General features: G+C 53.2%; 2 protein-coding genes across 2 annotated transcripts in view; both read right to left on the minus strand.

Moving 5' to 3' along the window:
• Positions 1-2,195: 2,195 nt before the first annotated feature.
• On the minus strand, positions 2,196-13,073 carry LOC100437426 (collagen alpha-1(XXIII) chain). The gene is made up of 10 exons (XM_063718672.1): positions 13,050-13,073; positions 12,670-12,833; positions 11,818-11,985; positions 11,296-11,351; positions 10,517-10,615; positions 9,781-9,978; positions 9,628-9,690; positions 5,413-5,515; positions 5,172-5,289; positions 2,196-2,791 (listed from the first exon to the last, which is right to left on the minus strand). Exons 1-10 carry the CDS (start codon positions 13,071-13,073, stop codon positions 2,711-2,713), a joined length of 1,074 nt encoding a protein of 357 aa, XP_063574742.1. The 3' UTR covers positions 2,196-2,710.
• LOC112131573 (misshapen-like kinase 1) overlaps positions 12,867-20,363 on the minus strand; it is a 38,091-nt gene continuing 30,594 nt past the window's right edge. Inside the window, 12 exon segments of the mRNA XM_063718673.1 lie at positions 12,867-13,274; positions 13,503-13,615; positions 14,033-14,118; positions 14,551-14,811; positions 15,137-15,225; positions 15,228-15,309; positions 15,687-15,902; positions 16,659-16,775; positions 18,639-18,831; positions 19,234-19,303; positions 19,777-19,942; positions 20,189-20,283. Of these exon segments, the coding sequence (XP_063574743.1) occupies positions 13,135-13,274; positions 13,503-13,615; positions 14,033-14,118; positions 14,551-14,811; positions 15,137-15,225; positions 15,228-15,309; positions 15,687-15,902; positions 16,659-16,775; positions 18,639-18,831; positions 19,234-19,303; positions 19,777-19,942; positions 20,189-20,283 (1,628 nt within the window). The 3' untranslated portion in view covers positions 12,867-13,134.

Here is a 20,363-nt window from a genome sequence, read left to right on the forward strand (position 1 = left end):
TTGGTTGCTTGGACCAATACTTTTCTTTTAAGGAAAACCACAGAGTCACTTGCCAACACCCCACCAGCAAGAGAAAGCCACATCCACACCTCTGGGGAAGAGGCCCCTGGCTGGTGACTCACTTACCAGCTCCCACTTTGTACAGGGCCCTTCCTCTGGAGTAACCCAGCATGCGGCAGAAGACAGTGGCATCAGAATTGTGCCACTCATCATCGCAAATGGTCCCTCAGGTACCACTGTAGTAAACTTCAGCCCAGCCTCGGTTATGACTGCTGACAATCCTGACGGACACTGTGTTTTCACCTGGGTGAAGAAACACAGGTGGGAGAGGCGAGGAAGCCCCCTTGGGGCTTTGGGTAAGTGCGGGCTCTTTCTTTTCATTTTGGAGTTCTACAGTTAAGGAAAAGAAATGCCCCTGCTTGACTGTCACCAGAGCCTGGAAGATCCCACTTTGTAGTACCAACCCAACCTGGCATGCAGCCTCTGTGCATCTGGGGCCTGCAGGCACAAGGCCAGGGGAGCAGGTGCCCCTGTGGCTGGTTTGCAAATCGCATACGCCACGTCTTGTCATGTGTCGTGGAGAGAAAAAAAGAAAAGTTGAGAAAAGAGAAGGAAGGAAGCAAAGAATGGAGGGAGAGAGGGAAAGGAAGGAGGGAGGGAGAGGAAAGAAAGAAGGAAAAGGGGAGGGAGGGAGGGAGAGAGAAAAGGAAAGGAAGAAGTAGAAAGGGGGAAGGAAGGGAGAGAAGGAAGGAAGGAAGGGAGAGAGTGGCTGGGGAGGCAAACTGCTCTTCTGTGCTGTGGGCAGGCTCATTCAAGGGACTAGACCCTCAGCTCTTCCCCCAAATGAGAAATTTATTTGAGAACCAAGGTCTCTTCCCCCAACACACACAATTTTCAGGTACAGAATTGACTTTAAAGCACACATTAAAGAGAATATAAATAGTGATTAGCTCTTTCACTTTTTTCTCCCTTCACTCCTTTCTCCCCAGAAGATCCTGTCATGAGGAGAAAACCCACACGGTTTGAAAGAAACCCAGGCAGGATGCCTTTGCCTGCATTTGCGGGAGTGGGGAGCGGGTGGAGTGGTGGGGGTGGTTAGACTCTCTCTGGGTCTCGCCCGTGGCCTGGCATTACGGGGACGGGATGTCCTGCGGGTGTCAATGATTGAGCAGGAAGAAATGGGCCTGAGCTACAGCAAGAGGGGTTGAAGTTAGATTGGTGAGGGACACTTGGTCTGGTCAGCGACATGGAGTGGGATGGGCTCATCTCCTTCATGGAAACCGTCCAGGGGTGCTGGGTTGTGGGGCATGGCTCAAGTGCACGTTCATGCCCCTGCCTCAGATGCTAGAGCTGCGCCTAACCCACTGCTGTGTGCTCCATGCCTAGGGCAACCCCCAGCGCAAGACTTATCAATTAAGGAAATAAACCTTTACCCTCCTGGGTTCTGAAAACCCCCAAAACTCTTAAAACAGGGCCTTTCCTATTTTAAGGTACAGAACTGGCTGTAAAGCATAGTCCTAAGAAGCAAGGAATCAGATGCAGAGGCCTTACCTGTCACTCCCCAGTCTCCCTTCTGGCCAGCTGGTCCAGGGGCTCCCTTGGGGCCTGCCAGCCCCGGGCTCCCCTGTTCTCCCTTCACACCTGCAGGGCCTGGAAGGACAGACACTGCCCTGGTCAGGTGCCCTGCTTTGCCTTCCCAAGAGAGACCCAAGGGCCTTGCTGTTTAATAAATGAGTTACCCTTAACTGCCAGACCTCCCCCATGGCTGGGCTATCTGAATTTCAGCCCGTCTGTGGTCCATACAGGGGCTGCACTGATCTCTCAACTCTTAGGTAAATGCTGTTGAGAATAGGCAGGCTGAAATAGCTGGTGGTATTCCACAGATTTTTCATCCTTCTGGAATTACATAGTTATGTGGAAGTTCTAGCCATGCTAGGAGAATTTGCTGGAATGTTTCTAAGCCTCGATGTGTCCTTTAGTGAACTGAAATAGTAACAGAGACCAGGTACAGTGGCTTCCTCCTGTAATCCCAATGCTTTGGGAGGCCAAGTCTGCAGTGAGCTATCCTGGCACCACTGCACTCGGGCCTGGATGACACAGAGACTTTGTCTCTAAAAAAATTGAAAAAAAAATAAAACAAAACACAAAATGGTAATAGAATATCTAGCTTATGAGGAAGAAAAGTTGCTCAAGAATGTGTCTGAAAAATCTCACTTTTGCACTCACAGGGGCAGGGCTGTTGAGAGGCCTAGAAACACCCTGCAGCTGGTGCCAGCTCAGTACCCAACTGAAGCACAGGCTCTGGAGGTGAGGCTAAGAATAAGAAAGCCCAGCAACAGGCAGTGGGAGGCAGACAGGAGAGGCTTGGGGGCCAAGAAGAAGAGGCAAATGGGCCACAGCTGAGGTGGGGAAGCAGCAGCCGTGGATGGAGCAGAATGGGCACAGCTCCATGGCAGCTGCACAGCCTGGAGCCTCCGCCTGCACCCCCAGCTCTCCTGACATTTTTCCCCTTTGCCATCCTCAGCCCCTGCCCCACACTCTACACCCCTCAGGATGCTGAGTTCCTGTTGTTCCCAGGTTTTGCAGCAGAGAAATCTGAGGCTTGAGAAACACAGCCCTGGAGTCTTAACCTCCACTTTGGGAGAAGGTCACAGCTGTGCGTTCAAAGTCAACAAGACCTGCTCTCTGAACGGGCAGGCCTTCCCCGTCATCACTCTGAGGGATGAAAATGCAGCCAGCCCTTTACCTGGAACTCCTGATTCTCCTTTTCTTCCTTGCTGTCCTTGAAGTCCTAAGATCAAAACAAAAAAGGGGGGGAGGAGATAATAAAACTTAGATATTAGACATTTTTAATCTTAGACAACCTCTACCTTTTGTCTGATTAATGCAGATGGAAAGGTACATTGGTTCTCCACGATTGTTTAAAGCCTCTTCAGCAGATCGTAAAAAGAGACAGTCTGCAGATGGATGAGAACAGGTGTGTTGGGAATGAAACAGCAAAGTACTGGATGAAAGCCTGGATTAGGCAGGCCCCGGATGCACCGCTAGCCTTCCCTGCCCATCAGTAACCTGACCTGGCATCTAAATCCAATCCCATTCCCTGCTGTTGCATTTATATTGGAAGAGAACTGGGAGATATTTGGTAAATAAAGTTATCTTTATTGCCAAGACTGTGAAGGGGGCTCAGTGGGCACCAGGAACTTCGGGGGTCCTCACCCATAGTAGATGCTCTACAAGTATTTGTTGGTTTATTTCATTGTGGCCTCCAGTGGCTAAAGATTCATGTGGCTAAAGGGTCTGATGTCCAGAAAATGGAAAAATAATAACTACAATCATTGGTGATGATCCTACTATAGTTAATGTTAAAGATCCCCCTTTCTTCCTTCTTTCCATCCATTCATCCTTTTTTTCAGTAAACTTTCATGGAAGACTGTCCGCAGCACCCTGCTGGGTCACTGTGAGATAATGGTTTGTTCATTTAGCAAGATCATGTCCTCTTGGTTTTAAGTGCCAATATTTATTTTATTTCAGAGAAATAGGACTCCTCAAGGCAGTTACACAAACTTGGGAAAATGCAAGCTCATTATTGACTATCAGTAACAGTTACTGGAGGGTAACAAGGGGAACACCAACAGCGAGTCATAAGTATCTGTGCCCCCGGCCAAGCAGGGAGCTCATTCCTCCTTGCGGTGGCCTCGGGGAAGTTTCTGCCTGCCCTGCCCTGCCACTCACTTCAATCCCTGGATTTCCCAAGCACCTGCAGTGTGCTGGTCAGTGGAGGGAGAGGCAAAGGGCTGGCAGACCTCTTCAGGGCCCCTTCTTGGAATAATGAGCAAGAGAAGTTGTGACTCCAGGGGCATTTCAGATCCCACCCCCAGGCTTGGCGCTGCCTGGGGCGGAGGGCCAGAGAGCCAAGGGGCTGGGAGCTGCCGCTGCAGACCCGGGCAACAAGAGAAGCAGGAAGCACCAGAAGATTCTGAGAGGGCAGCTACTTTTGTTCCTCGTGTTAGGGAAAGGGACAGAACTGAGGTTGGGATAGGTTTTTGTAAGCGCTGGAGGTGCATTAGAGGTCAGCCCCTGGCAGACAGGCCCCAGCTTACACAGGGCCATTTGTGCACACACCTGTCCTCTGAATAGAATGCCTCACCCCTTTGGTTCACCTGGAGAACTCACATTTAGCTTGTAAACTCTGCAAAGATGTCAGATGTCACCACCTGTGAAGCCTTCCCTCCCTCTCCCATGACATGATATCCTTTCTCCCAAGGCGGTAAAGCAAAGTGGTTCCAAAGTCTGACAGCCCGGACTTGAGTCCACTTCTGTCTTATACCGACTTTGTGACCTTGAGCCAGGTGTCCCTGCTCTGAGCCTCAGTTTCCTTCTCTGAGTCTCCTTGTTGCCTTCTGAGGCATTTGTGAGGCTGAAATGAAATCGTGTGTGTCAAGTGCTGAGACCAGTGCCTGGCCAGTGCTGAATAAATGATGTCACAGGACCCACAGTGTCCTGTGTCCCCTCCAGGTGGGGAGCACCTCAGACACTGAGGTTGAGTCCACACATGAGCACCAGGATTGCTGCACAGCTAGCACCCAGCAAATGTCTGCTACTGACCTGAAGGACTTAGCTGAGATTGCCCAGGAGAAGCAACAGATGTTTCCCTTCTGCTTACCTGCATCTGAACAGCATATGTCAAGATGGGTTGGGCGAAAGATCACATTCTATATGTCTATGATGGTGATGAAGTAGGAAACAGTCCACATCCGGGGAGGTTACAGTGTCGTGGGGTCCCTGAACCCTGCCTCTAGGGACACGCTCTTCAAGTAGAGATTTCTGCAACATGGCACCCTCTGGGATGCGGAGAGAAGGGGCCGAGAGTCTGGATGTGGACTGGTTCCTGCTTCATCACCATCATAGACATATAGATGGTGGCCTTTCTCCCCACCAATCTTGACATACACTGTTCACATGCAGGTAAGCAGAAGGGGCCTCAAAACACTGTGACCTCCCTTTATTGTGACCACCCAAAGAGATGCACCCTCCAACTGTCCCCTAAAGCCCTGAACAGCAAACGCCCTCCAAAGACAGGAATCATAGGAAAGCCCCTGTTCACCAAGTCCATGGCCCGAAGCCTGACCCTCCCTCTTCATTTCCCACATTCTCCCTTCCTAGCTCCTCACCTCCAGGGGACTCAGCATCTTCTGCTGCCTGCATCGTGCCAGGCACTGTGCCAGGGGCTTTACGTCCATTACCTTGTTTGATCTTTCAGCCACTCTCCAGGGCAGTGTGATTTCCCTCCTTTACAGAGGAGAAAGTACACACTCAGAGATGCTAGGTGAGTTATTCAAGGTCATATAGGAGTGAATGGGGGAAGTCGGGGCTGTCACCCAGGCCCAGCCTCCCAGTGTTCCCTGAAGGCACCTTTGTTCCACTAGTACTAGGCTCACTCCTCTCTGGAGTTTCGCTTGGTCTATGCACTTGGTTCCCAAGACACCTCCAGCCTCCCTGAGGCCACTTCTTCCCCCTAAAAGAGGAGTAGTCAAACTAGAGTATACATCAGAATCATCTGGGTGCATCTTGTTAGTAAACAACTTGCTAGGTCCCACCACAGTCACTGATTTAGTGGGAGTGGAGTGGGAATCCAAGAATCCACAGTACTAACAAGTTCCCAGGTGATGCTAATTCTGCAAGTCTCAGGACCACATTTTGAGTAGCACTGCCCTAAACAACTCTCACTCATTCTTGAGGGACCAGCTCACAGCCCACCTCCTACAAGCAGCCTTCCTTGTCTCCATAGGAGCTCACAGCCCCTCTCGTGTCTGAACCCTCCCAGACCCAAAGTTTATATGGCAGAGATTGGACCTTGATGAAATGCCTTCTGATATGTATTTAACGGGTATTGGAAATTAGAATTGAGGTTTGTGTGATTTCTCTCCAAGCCTCGCTGGACTCTGAGAGAACACTGGCTGAGTGGTTGTTCATGGACTAATCGATGGAGGAACTAGTAATTACCTCACTATAAATCAGGGCAGCAACCTGATAGGATCAGTTCCTGCAGAGTAGAGGGAGAAATGGCTAAAAAATAGGTTCTAGAGCTGCATGTTGTAAAACTACACTGGAGAGCAAATAAGTGCTGGATTTTTCTTCTTAACCATAAGCAAACTGGCTTTCCTCCAGTATCACAGGCTTATCAAGCTGAAAGGGCTCCAAATACTTACTTGCAAAGTTTTTACAGAAATAATATTCTCCCAAGAAACGTGTGTTAAGTTAGAAAACATAGGCCTTCCAGTTGTTTAGTGTTGAGCTGGTGTTCTGACTAAAGTCTTCAATTGTTCCAGCTCCCAGGGAAGCTGCCTATTTCAAACTCAGACTGCTGTGAAACTGTCAGGGACCTGGTGTTCTTCTACACTGCTTGCACACCACAGAAAAAGAAACAGGCTCAGCAAAGTCAAGTAGCTGAGCCTGTGGTCACCCAGCTAGTCAGGGGTAAGTTCAAGTTGAGGCTCAGATCTCCTGATTCTGAGTGAAATGGAGAAATTCCCAATACATTAAGAAAACTTTCTCTTTCTTTTCTTTTCTTTTTTGTTCTTTCTTTTTCTTTCTTTCTTTCCTTTTCTTTTCTTTCTTTCTCTCCTCTTCTTCCTTCCTTCCTCCCTCCCTCCCTTCCTGTCTCTCTCTCTCTTTCTTTCTTCTTTCTGATAGGGTCTCACTCTGCTGCTCAGGCCGGAGTGCAGTGGTGCAATCATAGCTCATTTCAGCCTCAAATTCTTTGGCTCAAGTGATCCTCCTCCTCCTCCTCCTCCTTCAGCCTCCCGAGTAGCTGAGACTACAGGTACATGCCACCATGCACAGCTATTTTTATGTTTTATAGAGAGGGGGCCATTGCTGTCTTGCCCAGTCTGGGGAAACTTTCCTAAATACCATGCCAACTTGGAGGCTAGGTGCAACCTGGCAAATTTAGGATTGAGCTAAATAACTGACAAATCAACCTTGTGGTAAGAAATGAGATGAAGGATAAGGGACTCAAAATTGGGGTATGTGTACACTTCTGCAGAGCTAAGAAACTTAGAGAAAAATGAGGAAGAGTTTTATAAATGACAATTTAGTGATTTGACTTAGTAGAATTTAATAAATTATTGGACTATCTCAGTACTTAGATATGAGGAATGGAATTAACTGAGAAATTATATTCATGATATAGGGCTCAACTGCTATTATGGATGATCTTTTTGGCTTATATTTAAAGTAAAACATCTTCAAATACAGATGAGAAAATGGATTTTGAGTTATTTGCACTTCAGTTTTGCCCCAAGAGGAAAATAAAAGGGCATGGAAAATTCACATTGTTATAGATTAGACATAAAGGCCATTGAGATAAAGAATTTCCAATCAGATTAATGTTTTGGAGTTTCAATGTTTTGGCTGCTTCTAACGTTATTTCATGAGGTGTAAACAGTAAAAAGAGAAATGTCATGATTACAAGCTGAAGTGGAGTCCTTCCTTATTTCTAAACAAACATTATTTCAAAATAGCTAAAATTTCTTTCTTTCTTCTTTCTTTTTGATGGGGTCTCACTCTTGCTCAGGCCGGAGTGCAGTGGTGCAATCATAGCTCATTGCAGCCTCAAATTCTTTGGCTCAAGTGATCCTCCTCCTCCTCCTCCTCCTTCAGCCTCCTGAGTAGCTGAGACTACAGGTAAATGCCACCATGCACAGCTGATTTTTTTATGTTTTGTAGAGAGGGAGCCATTGCTGTCTTGCCCATCTGGGGAAACTTTCCTAAATACCATGCCAACTTGGAGGCTAGGTGCAAGCTGCTACCGTCTGCTCCAATCCTTTCTGAACTGGGATGAAGGGAGGAGGTGTCACTCATCAGCACACCCTGATGGTGGGGCTGGGGAGGGAGACCTCATGATAGACTGTACTAATAAGACCCCAAGCTTTGTCTTGTACGGGCCTAGATTTGAACCTGGCTGCATCTCTTAATGGCTGTTTGACCGTAAAGTTGCGCTACGAAGAGTGCTTGTCCCACTGGGTGTCAAGAAGATGCTCATTAGCAGGAGCTGCTTTTGTTCTGCAAATCCTCCCAGGATGCAAAGGGCAGGGCAGGATTCCCTACCCTCAGACTGTGGAAGACACAGGCTTGGGGCTTGGGGAGTGAGCACAATGCTCCTGTGGGTAAAATCATGTTTTACCTCCAATACTCTTGGTTAGTCGAGAACCGTTAGTCTGGCAGTGGGGGTGGAGGCAGAGGGTGACTACCATTTACAACCGAGATGAAAGCAGTCATCTCCATGAAACCACACAGAAGGTTCAGGGGCAAGAGAGCATCAGGTCTCACAGTCACATGGGGACCACAGGAGATGGAATTGTAAGATCAGAATGGGCAGTGAACAAGTCGGGAACATCTGACAACTATACCCAGATGGAACCTTTCCCATGGTGAGACCCTGCTGGTGGCCTTCAGGTGGCATCCACATGGGATCAGGTAGCAGGGAACCTCCCAAACCAACACACCATCCATAAAAAACACAATTGCTCTGGGGCTGGACAGATTACAAGGACAGAGAGGGTGTAAAAGCTGCTCTTGCCATGGCTCCCGACAGCTTTCAAAAAAAACCCAAAAGCTCAGGCCCTTAGTCCAAGGTTTGCCAGGAGGTGGTGATGAATGAATCAATCAATTGATTAGAACTGTGGAGGACCAGGTCCCAGTGTGGGTCTCTAGCACAGCGCAGGGGTGAGGGCATCCAGGTTGTCTGACACAAGCATGACCTTCTCAGGCAGAGGACAGGGGTGGAGACAGACTGTCTACAGATGTCCTTGGCAGACATGCAGCTTTACGTCACAACCCTGCCCTCCCCATAGCCCCTCCTGCCTGCTCCTGGCTTTCCAATGTGTGCAACAGTTCTCCATAGAAATACCCAATCAGAGTGTGCCCACACCATCTGGCAACAGTCTCTCTGTTCACTTCACTACCCTGCACGTCTGAGAGCGGGAAGGCAGGAATTGGTCTTATGCATTGTGACAGTGGTCTGGACTTTCTAGACCAAGTGAGCACACTGCAACTGGACCAAACTGGCTTATAAAGTAGACTATATTGGTACAATGGTTTACGATCTAGACTAAATAGACATGATGGTATATAACCTAGACTCGGTTGGCATTATGGTATAAACTAGTCTTTGTGAGTTTGGCTAGTGTGGGTCAGTGCTCCCAGGCTGCCCCCCTAGGAAAATGTGGAAGAAGAGTTTTCTGGACCCTCCAGCCTGAATCCAGGCTCCTGGACCCCCTCCTGGGGGTCCCAATGAAGGGTCAGCAGGAGAGAGCAGAAACATACAGCTGGGAGGCAGAGCAGCGAGATGGTATGGGCCAGGTGCTTTGCTCGCCTCCCTGATGCTGGAGGTTTGGTCATGGCATTCAAGGCCTTTCATGAGCCCTGAGAAGAGAAAGAACAGCCCTAGGCACTTGGGCTTAAGAGGTCCTGGCGGGGCAACTGCCCTCCATAACCAGGAACCTCAGAGGCCAAGGCACAGAAGACCCTCTGCCTCCTCCGTGGGCCTAACAGGAGGCAGTTTTTCTCCCCATCCATCCTGCCACCCAGCAAGCCCACCTACTCACCCAGCACACCCTCTGTTACCTGTGTCCCCTTTGCTTCCTTTCAGGCCCACGGCTCCTGGACTCCCGGGGCTCCCTGGACATCCTGGACAACAAACACCACAGAGGGAATAAGGGCTGGACTAGGCTTTTCACACATCACTCCCTGTGCCCGCCATGGGACCCAGGACCTCACCTGTTAGCCCAGGGGACCCAGCACTGCCAGGCTTGCCGTTAGCACCTGGGTGTCCCACTGCACCAGGAGGGCTTGGAACACCCTGCAGTCCAGGTTGTCCTGAAAGGAAAGTAGTGACTGCCAGGCTGTGGTGGTTGGCAGAGGGCCTGGCTACCCCCACCCCTGGTGCTTCTCTTCTCAGCAGTGAGACATGTACCTCTTAACACCTTACAGTCCTCTTGGCAGCTTTAACGCCTCTCTTTAGAAGCCATGAGCTAGCCCTCTTAGTAGGAGGAAAATTATTCTCAGCAACTTACTAATCTTTTCCATCTGCAAGGTCTGGGACTTATGGACTTACTAGGAGCTCTGGGTGTGACTGTCTAACTCCACGCCATGGGTGGCAAAGTGGGGTGAAGTCTAGAGAGAAACATCAGCGAGGCCTGCCCCCCGCTGGCTGCTCTGTTCCTCTTAGCCAGGGCCAGGTTTTAAAGAAATCCCAGGTGCTCTGGGTGAACACTACAATGAAGCAAAAGATGGTGGAGTCAGGTCCCCAACTTCACTCTGCCAGGAACAGTGGTAGCTGGGATGCCGCCCAGATTCCTGTAGCTCTTACTTTGATCTCCTTTAGCTCCAGGAAAACCAGCCAAACCTAAGATGAAAAAGAACTTTTAGGAATTTGTTTTCCCTTTGGCTCAGCCAGCCAGAAAAAAAAAGGAAATACCTAGACGTCAGTGGATGTGACCACACGCCCTCTTACCTGGTGGACCTGGCCTCCCGGAGTCACCTTTACTCCCCTGGGCTCCAGGAGGCCCCATGACCCCTGTGTCTCCTTTCATGCCCCTGTCCCCTTTGCTTCCTGAAAAACCAAAAAGTCTCAGCCAGGTGTGGGAGGAACTCCGATCAGGCCACCACGTCTTCCTCTGACACTCCCATTCCACTGAAATCCCAAACCCTAAACTCCTTGAGCTCCTACTTGGTGCCCATGAGTGGGAGATACGACCGCTGACCTCAAGGAGCGCACCACTTTGCCCCAGAGCCAAAAAAGAAACTCATGAAAATTTGGTGAGGTGACTTGGTATGGCTGACAGTCAACAGAAAGCCCTCGTCCCCTTGGGAGGGACAATAGCCCAGGCCCAACCAGCACTGTCTGGCTTGTTTTAGTGTCTGCATTTTGGCAATTATTTGAATTCACTTCAAAAATTGAAACCTGAGTATTCCAAAAAGCAGATCCCAAATGCTGAGAATAGTAACTTGGAGGCATCAATAGAGAGAAAAACACTGCAGCAGCTCATGTTCCTGCCAGCACTTCAGACATGGGCTTTCCTGGTACCCAAGATTTCAAATTTTCCACTTATCATCAGAATTCAGAGCTCATCCTAGCCTGTCCCCTTCTGAGTCCTCTGGTTCCCTCCTCTCTTGCTGGTGCCTGGTGCATATCAGTTGACAGAGGCTCCTCACTGCAGTAGGGCTCTGCGACTCCTTTGGTTTAGGGGTGGACTGCCTGGACCTTGCCAGCCACGCAATGCAGGGTACTACCGGTAGGCTGCCGAAGTCCCACCATCAGCTGGGTGTCCATGCTCAACTCCACTCCTCTGGGGGTGGGGAGAGTGGGGCAAAGGTCTAAAGAGGAATGTCTCACCTTAACACAACCTTTTAAGCTTTCAAAAAGGCTTATTGGGAGGCAATTTTGTTAAAAGGCATTTATTGCTCCATTCTATGATTTTGATAATTCTGAAGCTGGGGAGGACTCAGCCGTGACACCAACCTTCTCTCCAGTGACTGAGAAAAGGGGAGAGAGAGCTCTGAAGAGGTGAGGAAGAAGGGAGAGCCCTGGGTCTTGGCATTGAGTGCTGTCAATTCACAAGCTGTGAGGCTCATGAATCAGACCCATTGAGATGGCTGAATACTTGAAGTGTGGCTGCTCCTTGAGGAAGACAAAGCAATCCTAAAGAACTTGGTTATGGCTGAGCCATCCTATAACAGCTGGAGGTGCAAAAAGCTGAGAAGGCTGTTCTTGGCCATTCAGAGTGCCCACTCTGGAGAAGGGGCCAATGGCACCTGTTAGAAGGCACTGAGAGTTTCCCTGGAGGAATCTGTTGGTGCCTTTTTTTGCTGCGGGCCAGGACCATCAAGTTACAGCATTGCTGGGCCACATGAGGTTTCTTCAGAATGGTCTGGGCCTGCATCTGTGTTGCTATAACTTCCACTCCCCAGCAAAGGGGATGGCTTTGGGAGGAGGGCAGTATCACCTCAGTCAGAGGACCACACTCTGGCTCTAGCCAAGGAAGCACAGCTGCCTCTGACTTCAGAACTTTCCAACTGTAGCTAAGTAGTAGAGTGAGGAAAATAGGCTTATCCCCTGGGACTTCAAGTTGGTGGCTTATTTGTCTACTAGCAGGAAGACAATAGGTAAAATCTCAGCACTACTGAGGTCAGGTCTCCCTTGGTTTGCACAGCCCAGCCGCTGGCAGTGGACTGAGCAAGCCATGGGTAAGAGAGATCTCATGATCTTGGGAGAGGAGATTTGGGAAGAGAAGGGGTGGGTCAGAGTCCTGATTTTTGAAGAACTCAAACTGCTGCCTTTCCCTTCACCGACCACAGCGTTTCCAGGCCTGAGTCTGGGTGTGGATTCTATGCTTGCCTTTGTGACAGTGTGGTTGGGAAGCGGCATAACTCAGACTCAGTGGGCAAAGACCTGGCTGTGGCCCCTTCTCTGGGGCTGGTGGGACCACCTTGAGAAAGTCTGGGTCTCCCTTTCCCATCTATAGAGAGAACTGTGTTGTTCCAGCTTTGGAAGGATCCTCAGCCACTCTCCCTCAGACTTGCCCCAAAGCCCCACCTCTCCCCCACTGCCACTTCCCCTCCCTCCCTGTGCCTTGGAGTGTGAGGGCCCCACTCCCGATGCCATACCGGCCCCCAGGGGTGTCTCTGCTCCCCTCTGATGGCCCGCCTTCGCCTTCCTCCTCGTCCTCCTCACTGCTTTCCACCTCCTCGCTGGACGATGAGTAGTCCATGGCCTTCTTGGGAGGCCGAGGGGCCTTGTCCAGGGTCTGCTCTTTCAGCAACACGAAGTCCTGCAGGGAGGAGTCACGTGAGGGGCAGGGAGAAGGTGGGCCTGGGTGGAGGTAGACAAAGGGTGCCGGGACACCCCAGCAGGGTGACAGGAGGGGCTCCCACAAGCAGGCCCATCTCACTAACCTCACCAATTGCTCGCTTATAGCTCTGGGAGGGGCCGCAGGGGAAGAAAGAGCCAGGAGAGAGGTAAGAGAGAGGTTAGAAAAGGTTAGTACCATGAGAAGCACCAGTCCCTCCATCCCCACAGCCCTTCTCAGTAGATCAGCGGAGACACCACCCCTGACACCCAGCTCCCTGGGGCTAAGCCCCAAACCAGGATGAGGCAGGCCATGCTGCCACCAGGCGACGCACTGTGGGCCGGCCTGGCTGTGGGCGGTGGTCACCGGGCTTGGCTTTATTCTCAGGGGAGAGCACTGGGGAGCTGTCCACTTTGGAGGAGGCTGGACAGCAGGGTGGAAGGAGGTCACTGATGCCTGGACAAGGGATGGCCTCAAGCCCACACCTGGGCTGACCCCTTGGCCCTGAGCCCCAGAATTCAGCCCCAAGTTCCATACCCACGCAGGTCCTCCCTGTCCCTGTGGGTGTCCCAGTCCAAAGCTACCAAAGGCAGGGTCCATCCTGATAAGCCTCCAGGCCCAGAGCAGGCTGCCCAGCCCTGGCTCACATACCTCCCTCGCGGTTCCGCTCCAGTGAGCCAGCCTGGGGGAGGTGCCCGTGAGAGGCTGGAAGGGTGCTGTCCGAGCGTTCCCAGCCAGGGTCGCTCCTCCTGAGGTCGGGGTTACTGTTGGGGGGACAGAGTCAGGCTCAGGGAGGCAGGGTGCTCCCCTCTCTGGGGTGTGAGCTGCACTGCAGAGGGAGCCATCGCCAGGGAAGCAGGTGGCACAAGTGAGAGGGGGGAGTGAGTCGGGGGACAACTCTATTACCCAGAGGCATTGGGCGGGCCAGGGGGCTGAGCAGGGGGCCCTGGAGGCTTTGGGGTGCCCCGCTCTGCCCGCCTTTGCAGATAGATTTGCCAGGCAGAGTTGCTGTGAGGTCTGTGAAGGGAGCACAGGGGTGCCGAGGGGGTGGAGGGGGGGCTGAGGTGATGGGGCTGGGGCTTGCCCACCCCTAGGTGGGTAGGCTGGTAAAGTCCCTGTGCCCCCCTACTCCCTAGGCTGCCCTCAGACCTCACCCAGGCATTGCCCTACCCAGGCATTACCTGGCATGGACTGCCTGGGCTGGCCGGGATCCTCTGGCCCCACTGGTGTTAAGGGCAGTGGCGATAGATGAGGTCCTCTGAGGCACCTGTGGAGAGAAGTCCACGTGCTGTGAGCTGGCGCTGCGATGGGCACCTCACAGACGTTTAAGCCTCACCTCTGAGAGATGAGCTCCCCCACTTTGATGGATGAGAAAACTGAGGTTCAGGGGAGTTAGTGAATCCGTCCAGGGTTATGAAGCTGGGAGATGGTGGAGCTGATGTTCTAACTCGCAAAGTCTGCCCCTTAGCACCCCTGAAACAACCTGGGCATTTCTCCGTTCCCACGCTCCCCACGGGGATAGATGCCACCCCTCCATGTTGCCTCCTCAGCTGGATGGCTGACCCCGGCAGGGCAGCACCCTAGCTTTCTCTCGATTCCCGCCCTACACTCTTCCTCCATGTGGCCCACCCCTTCACTGCCCTCCTTCTCCTCACGACTAGTTCTCTAATTTTCCCTGGGCCCGCAGGGCTGTCCTTACCTTGGGTGGGGCCTCGTTATCTGGGCGGACCCAGGCTGGGGGGTTCGGGCTGGGGCCAGGTCCTTCAGAGGTGGGGTCTGCATTCTGGCCGTTGACAGCTCCTCAGGCACTGGGCGTGGCAGTGGGTGCGGGGATGGCAGGATCGGGGTCATGGGAGGCTAGGAAGGCAACCAGGTTTCGGGTGGGCTGGTCCTGCAGGGACTGGGATCGGGGTACAGGTGCTCCATATGGCTTCAGTGGGACCCGGTGTGCCACCAGGCTCTGCAGGGACAGACCAGGGAGGGTGGGCTGCCTGCTCCATGGCACGTCCCCACCTGCGAATCGGGGTCTGGGGTGGGAAGGGACTTTAGTTGCCCCTTCCTCCATTGAAGGACAAGGGGTTCCTTGAGCCTGAAGACAGCTAAGTCAGGACAGACACAGGCAGCAAGAAGCAGGTGAGTGTCTCTGTCCACAAAGCCTGTGCTCTGTAATCCTGGCTCAGGGCTGAGCAGGTGTAGGGGTGTGTGTGTGTCTGTGTGTGTGTACCTGTGCTCTGAGCAAAGCTCCTAATGTGTCTGCATTAAGACAGGAGTGGGGAGAGACTCACCTTGTGCGGTCCCTCCTGGGGCTCCACTGGCCTCTGCATAGGAGGAGTCTGGGAAAGGGGTCCTGGGAGCCTGGGGGAGGCCTGGGGGATGGGGGCTCAGGCCCCATGCTGCCTGGCTTGCTCTTGGCCAAGGGAGAGTTCTGCTGCTTGTTCATCCTTGTTCTCTCTTCTACCTGTGATGTAAAGGGATGTCAAGCAGGCCAGCTCTTGCCGCCCTGTTCTCAAAACTGAGGGTCCCACCTGCCCTAACCACTTCCGCCCTATGCTCTGTGCTGTGTGCTCCTTTCCCCTGCTCTGTGCTGTGTGCTCCTTTCCCCTGCTCTGTGCTGTGTGCTCCTTTCCCCTGCTCTGTGCTGTGTGCTCCTTTCCCCTGCTCTGTGCTGTGTGCTCCTTTCCCCTGCTCTGTGCTGTGTGCTCCTTTCCCCTGCTCTGTGCTGTGTGCTCCTTTCCCCTGCTCGGTGCCTGCTACTGTGAACAACTACTTGTTGTGGCTCTCCAGGCCTCAGGCAGTGGGACTGCAGTCTCAGGAGGCAAAGGAGGCAGTGAGTACCTCTCGGGCCCAGGCTGGTTTGTCAGCGGGATTCATGCCCCGACCATAATGGTACAGGGGCTTCCTGTCCCCAGGCAGGAGCTGCTGCTGCTGTTTCTGAAGCTGCTGCTGCTGTTGCTGCTGCTGCAGGGACTTGAGGTAGGCATGCTCCTGCTGCAGCTGCCTCTGGAGATGCTCTGACTGCCGCTGCTCCTCCAGCTGCTTCCGCTTGTATTCCTGGGCCCAAGGGTAGGGAGACAGGGCTCAGCAGGGTGTGGCCCTGGGAGTTAGAGCAGGCATGCGCTCTCTTTTCTCCAACTGCCTAGAGAGGAGATGTATTCCCTTGATGTCCTGGGTGAATCCCTTCCCTTGAAGTGTTCCCATCCCGTTCCAGCAAAGAAGCTCTGAAAAGCATCTTCCCAGAGGACGCTGAGGGACCCGTTACCAGCAGCAGGGCTTGTTGCTGGAGCAGCTGTTGCTGAAGGATCTCGAGCTGTTGCTGCTCCTCCTCTAGCCTGTGACGAATATATTCCTGGGGGGCGGGGTATGGGGTGGCGGGCAGAGGGCAGGGAAGGAGGAAGAGGCAGAGGAGGGCAGCAGCAGCGAGTTGGAGGAGGAAGGGATCCGCAGAAGGAGGATGAGGGGGTGCAGGGGAAGAGTAAGAGAGAGGTAGGGGAGGGGATGGCATGAGCGCCAGGGGGGCCGTGCGGCACAGATGGGGAAGAAGAGGGCACAGGGAATGAGGGGGGATGAGGAAGCGGCCGGGGAGAGTCAGGGATGGGGTAAAGAGATGGGAATGAGGCAGGGAAGGAGGAGGGAGGGGGCCAGGGTTGGGGTTGAAGGGTGGGAGAAAATGGAGAGAAAGAGTGAAGCTAGAAAAGACAGGAGGAACCTGGGGGTAGGGGAGAGAAGGGGGAAGGGCATGGGGAGCTGGGGCGGCAGGCAGCAGGAGAGGGAGGGCGGGAGGGCAGGGATGTGGGTGCGGCGCTCTACCTGCTCGCGCTCGGCCTGCCGCCACTCCTCCTCCCGCCACAGAGCCTGCGTGTCCTCCAGCTGCCGCTGCTGCTCCTTCTCCTGCAGCTTCCGCTGCTCCCGCTCCCGCCGCTGTTGCTGTGGGGAGAGCCAGGTGGTGTTAAGAACCATACCGGACATCGTGTCAGCACTGCCCCTCCATGGACAGGGAGCGGAGCTCTCCTTGCTCACCACGGAGGGTGGTAAGAGAGACCGGCTTCTGCTTGTTTCTGCAACTATACCCATCCCCACCCGAGGGCTCGCGGGGCTGGGCTCGGGTGAACAGCCGGTAGCTGTGATGAGAGAGGTTGTGAGACTGACTGCTGCCTGTGGGGTGGGCTTAGCTAGACAACACCTTCCACTCCCCACACCCCACCAAACAACAAACAAAAGCCGAACTCAAAACAAGCCTCCCCGGCACTCCTAGCCTAAAATCCACCTTTACCTGAAGTCCATATAGAGTGGGTCGTAGTGATAGCCTTTGGCCACAAGAGGGCACCAGGTGCCCGTTCACAGAAAACACAGAAACGAAGGACCTGGCCCACTCCTTGACAAGTGCCGATGCCCAGGTGGTACTTGACTTTCACGGTATTTCTGTGGTGGCCTCCACAAAGTCTACCACCACCCCCACCACCACCAACAAAAGCACAAGCCCTGAGGGGCCCTTACACTTGAGGGAACTTGTGCCTACTTCTGCAATGAAGTTGCCAGCACGCCTTCTCCAGGCAACACCTTGTTAGATAGGACTTTGTGGCTGGGTGCGGTGGCTCACGCCTGTAATCCCAGCACTTTGGGAGGCCAAGGCAGGTGGATCACCTGAGGTCGGGAGTTCGAGACCAGCCTGAGCAACATGCAGATACCCCGTCTCTACTGAAAAAATACAAAATTAGCCGGGCGTGGTGGCGCATTCCTGTCATCCCAGCTCCTCAGGAGGCTGAGGCAGGAGAATCACTTAAACCCGGGAGACGGAGATTTTGCAGTGAGCCTAGAGCACACCATTGTACTCGCCAGCCTGGGCAACAAGAGCAAAACTCCATCTCAAACAAAAAATAAGATAGGACTTTGCTACTATGCTATCTGAACGCTATATTTATTTTATTTTTTTTATTTTTTTGAGACGGAGTTTTGCTCTGTTCCCCAGGCTGGAGTGCAGTGGCGCGATCTCGGCTCACTACAACATCCACCTCCCAGGTTCAAGCGATTCTCCTGCCTCAGCCTCCTGAGTAGCTGGAACTACAGGCGCGTGCACCACCACGCCCGGCTAATTTTTTGTATTTTTAGTAGAGATGGGGTTTCACCATATTAGACAGGCTGGTCTCGAACTCCTGACCTCACGATCTGCCCCACCCCCACCCCCCTCGGCCTCCTAGGCGTGAGCCACCACGCCTGGCCTATATTTTCAAAACTGCACAAGGCTCTTCTGTAGCAGGTTTTCTTGCAAGTTATTTTTTGTTCAACAATGAGAGGACCTGCTTTGGGGGTAGCAGGTGGACAGTGTGGGTGCTGGGGGTTATTGCTTATTATTATTATTATTAGAGACGGAGTCTCGCTCTGTCACCCAGGCTGGAGTGCAGTGGTGTGATCTCTGCTCACTGCAGCCTCCGCCTCCCGGGTTCAAGCAATTCTCCTGCCTCAGCCTCCAGAGTAGCTGGAATTACAGGCATGTGCCACCACGCCTGGCTAATTTTTGTACTATTGGTAGAGATGGGGTTTCACCATGTTGGCCAGGCTGGTCTCAAACTCCTGACCTCAGGTGATCTACCCACCTCAGCCTCCCAAAGTGATGGGATTACATTTTTTTTTTAAGTCCAGCTCATCATGAAATTTGAAACCATGTAACTGTTTCAACAGAAATGCCATTCATTTAAGGCATTTTAAAACCTGCTCTCCGAGGCCCTAACGGACCCAGGGCCAGGTCAGCAGGAGGCCGCGCCAGGCCTGCGCCCTTCAGAGACAGCCCACCTCCTCCACCCAGCGCCGCTTCTCCTGCTCCTCTATGCGCCGCTGCCGCTGGTGCAGCAGGTGTTTGATGTGTGCCTCGGGGTCTCGCTGCTGCTGCTGCTGTTTTAAAGCCTCTGAGTTGCTCTTATTTTCCTGCTGGAGCCGGAGAAATTCCTGGCGTAGAGTCGACTCTCCAGGCACGTTCATGATGGAGCTGGGCAGGGGTGGCACAAAGAAGCGCTGGGGTCACAACCCTATTGGTTCCCACTCTCAACCCCATGGGCCCGCCTGAGTGGGTGCTTTAACTGGATCAAGGCCTCTGCCTCTGGCCATTCCCAGGTGGCCAGGAGACTTACCGTCCCCTTCTGCCCAGTCTTCAGTGCTGTCCTCCTTTCCTGTTACTGCTGCGCCCCACATTCACCCCGGAATTGCTCTCTCCCCAGCTCTTATTCAGTCATTCGTTCCACTTCTTAGCACTCAGGAATTTGGTTTCTAGGAGTCTCTACCTCTCTGTGCCCACCACCCCCAGGCCGAGAGTCCCCAAAGCCAAGCACCACTGTAGACCCCCCACTCAGTGATGACCCCCCCCAACCCCCACTCCGCCTGCCAGGCCTACCTGGGCTCTCCTTCCTCTCCATGGCCGTCATCTTCCTCCTCGCTGCCGCTGTGCTCATATTCTGTCTCCTCTGCAGGGGGAGACCACTGCAGTTAACTCACCCAGTGCCCCAGAGCCAGGGAAACCTCGCGTGGGGAGAACCAGAAGGTCTGTCTGGGTGGGCAAGCATGAGGGGCCCCCCCACTTCCTGGGGGCAATGGGAGGACAGTGGGTCTCAGGTGTGGGCCTGGACAGGGACCAGGACTGGGTCCCAGGGCAGGTGAGGTGTGACAGAGCCTGTGCTTGTGCTCGCACACACGTTATTAGCATGGAGTTTTTGTAAGGATGTGAAAGGCCGGTCCTCCTTTGGAAGGCTGACTCACATTGGGAGGGAAAGGGGAAAACCCCTCGGGGGTTGCCAAGTTTGAGAACCATCTCCTTGGACAGGGAGAGCTGGGGCCAAGGAGGGGAGCAGGAAGGGGAGCCAGGAGCGAGCAGGGCTGGCAGAGAGGAGCCAGGCTGGACTGTCCCCTAGTACCTGCCCCCTCCAGCCTGCCCACTGACCTTTCTCACCCCACTTCTTCCGGGATCGGTCAATGTGGTTCTTAAGCCGTGTGCGGACCTGCCGCTCCGTGCGCTGGTCCCGGATGAAGGGAAACTTCAGTAGCTGCTCCGTGGGTGGGCGGCTCAGGTAAGTCTCGATGAGACATGTGTCAATGAAGTCAATGAACTTCTCAGACCGGGAAACAGTGGTGGCTCACACTGGGAGGGTCCCCTCAGAAGGGATGGGTGCAAGAGGAAGAGGGTGGATCACTCATCTACAAGCCACCTTGACATCCCTCCTGTCTTCATATCCCAACACCAGTCACCACCCTCTGCCCCCCAAAATCTCTTCTCTGGTGAGATCCAAGCCTGAGCACAGAGGGCATGAAGGTGGGGATGGCCCTGTCCAGGGACCTTCCTTCCCAGAGCCCACACTCTCAGAGACCTACCACTTCTTGGACTTGAGCCTGGGCGGAGGGTTCCAAGGAATGAGGAAGAGGGCTCGCATGGGGTTCATGTCACACAGAGCTGGACACAGAAGAGATGCCCTCAGTCCCTTTCACTGCACTGGGAGCTACAGGACTAGCTTCCTCGGAGCTACAGGACCA

Source organism: Pongo abelii, chromosome 19 (assembly GCF_028885655.2).
Source record: "Pongo abelii isolate AG06213 chromosome 19, NHGRI_mPonAbe1-v2.0_pri, whole genome shotgun sequence".
In the NCBI taxonomy this organism is placed as follows: Eukaryota; Metazoa; Chordata; class Mammalia; order Primates; family Hominidae; genus Pongo; species Pongo abelii.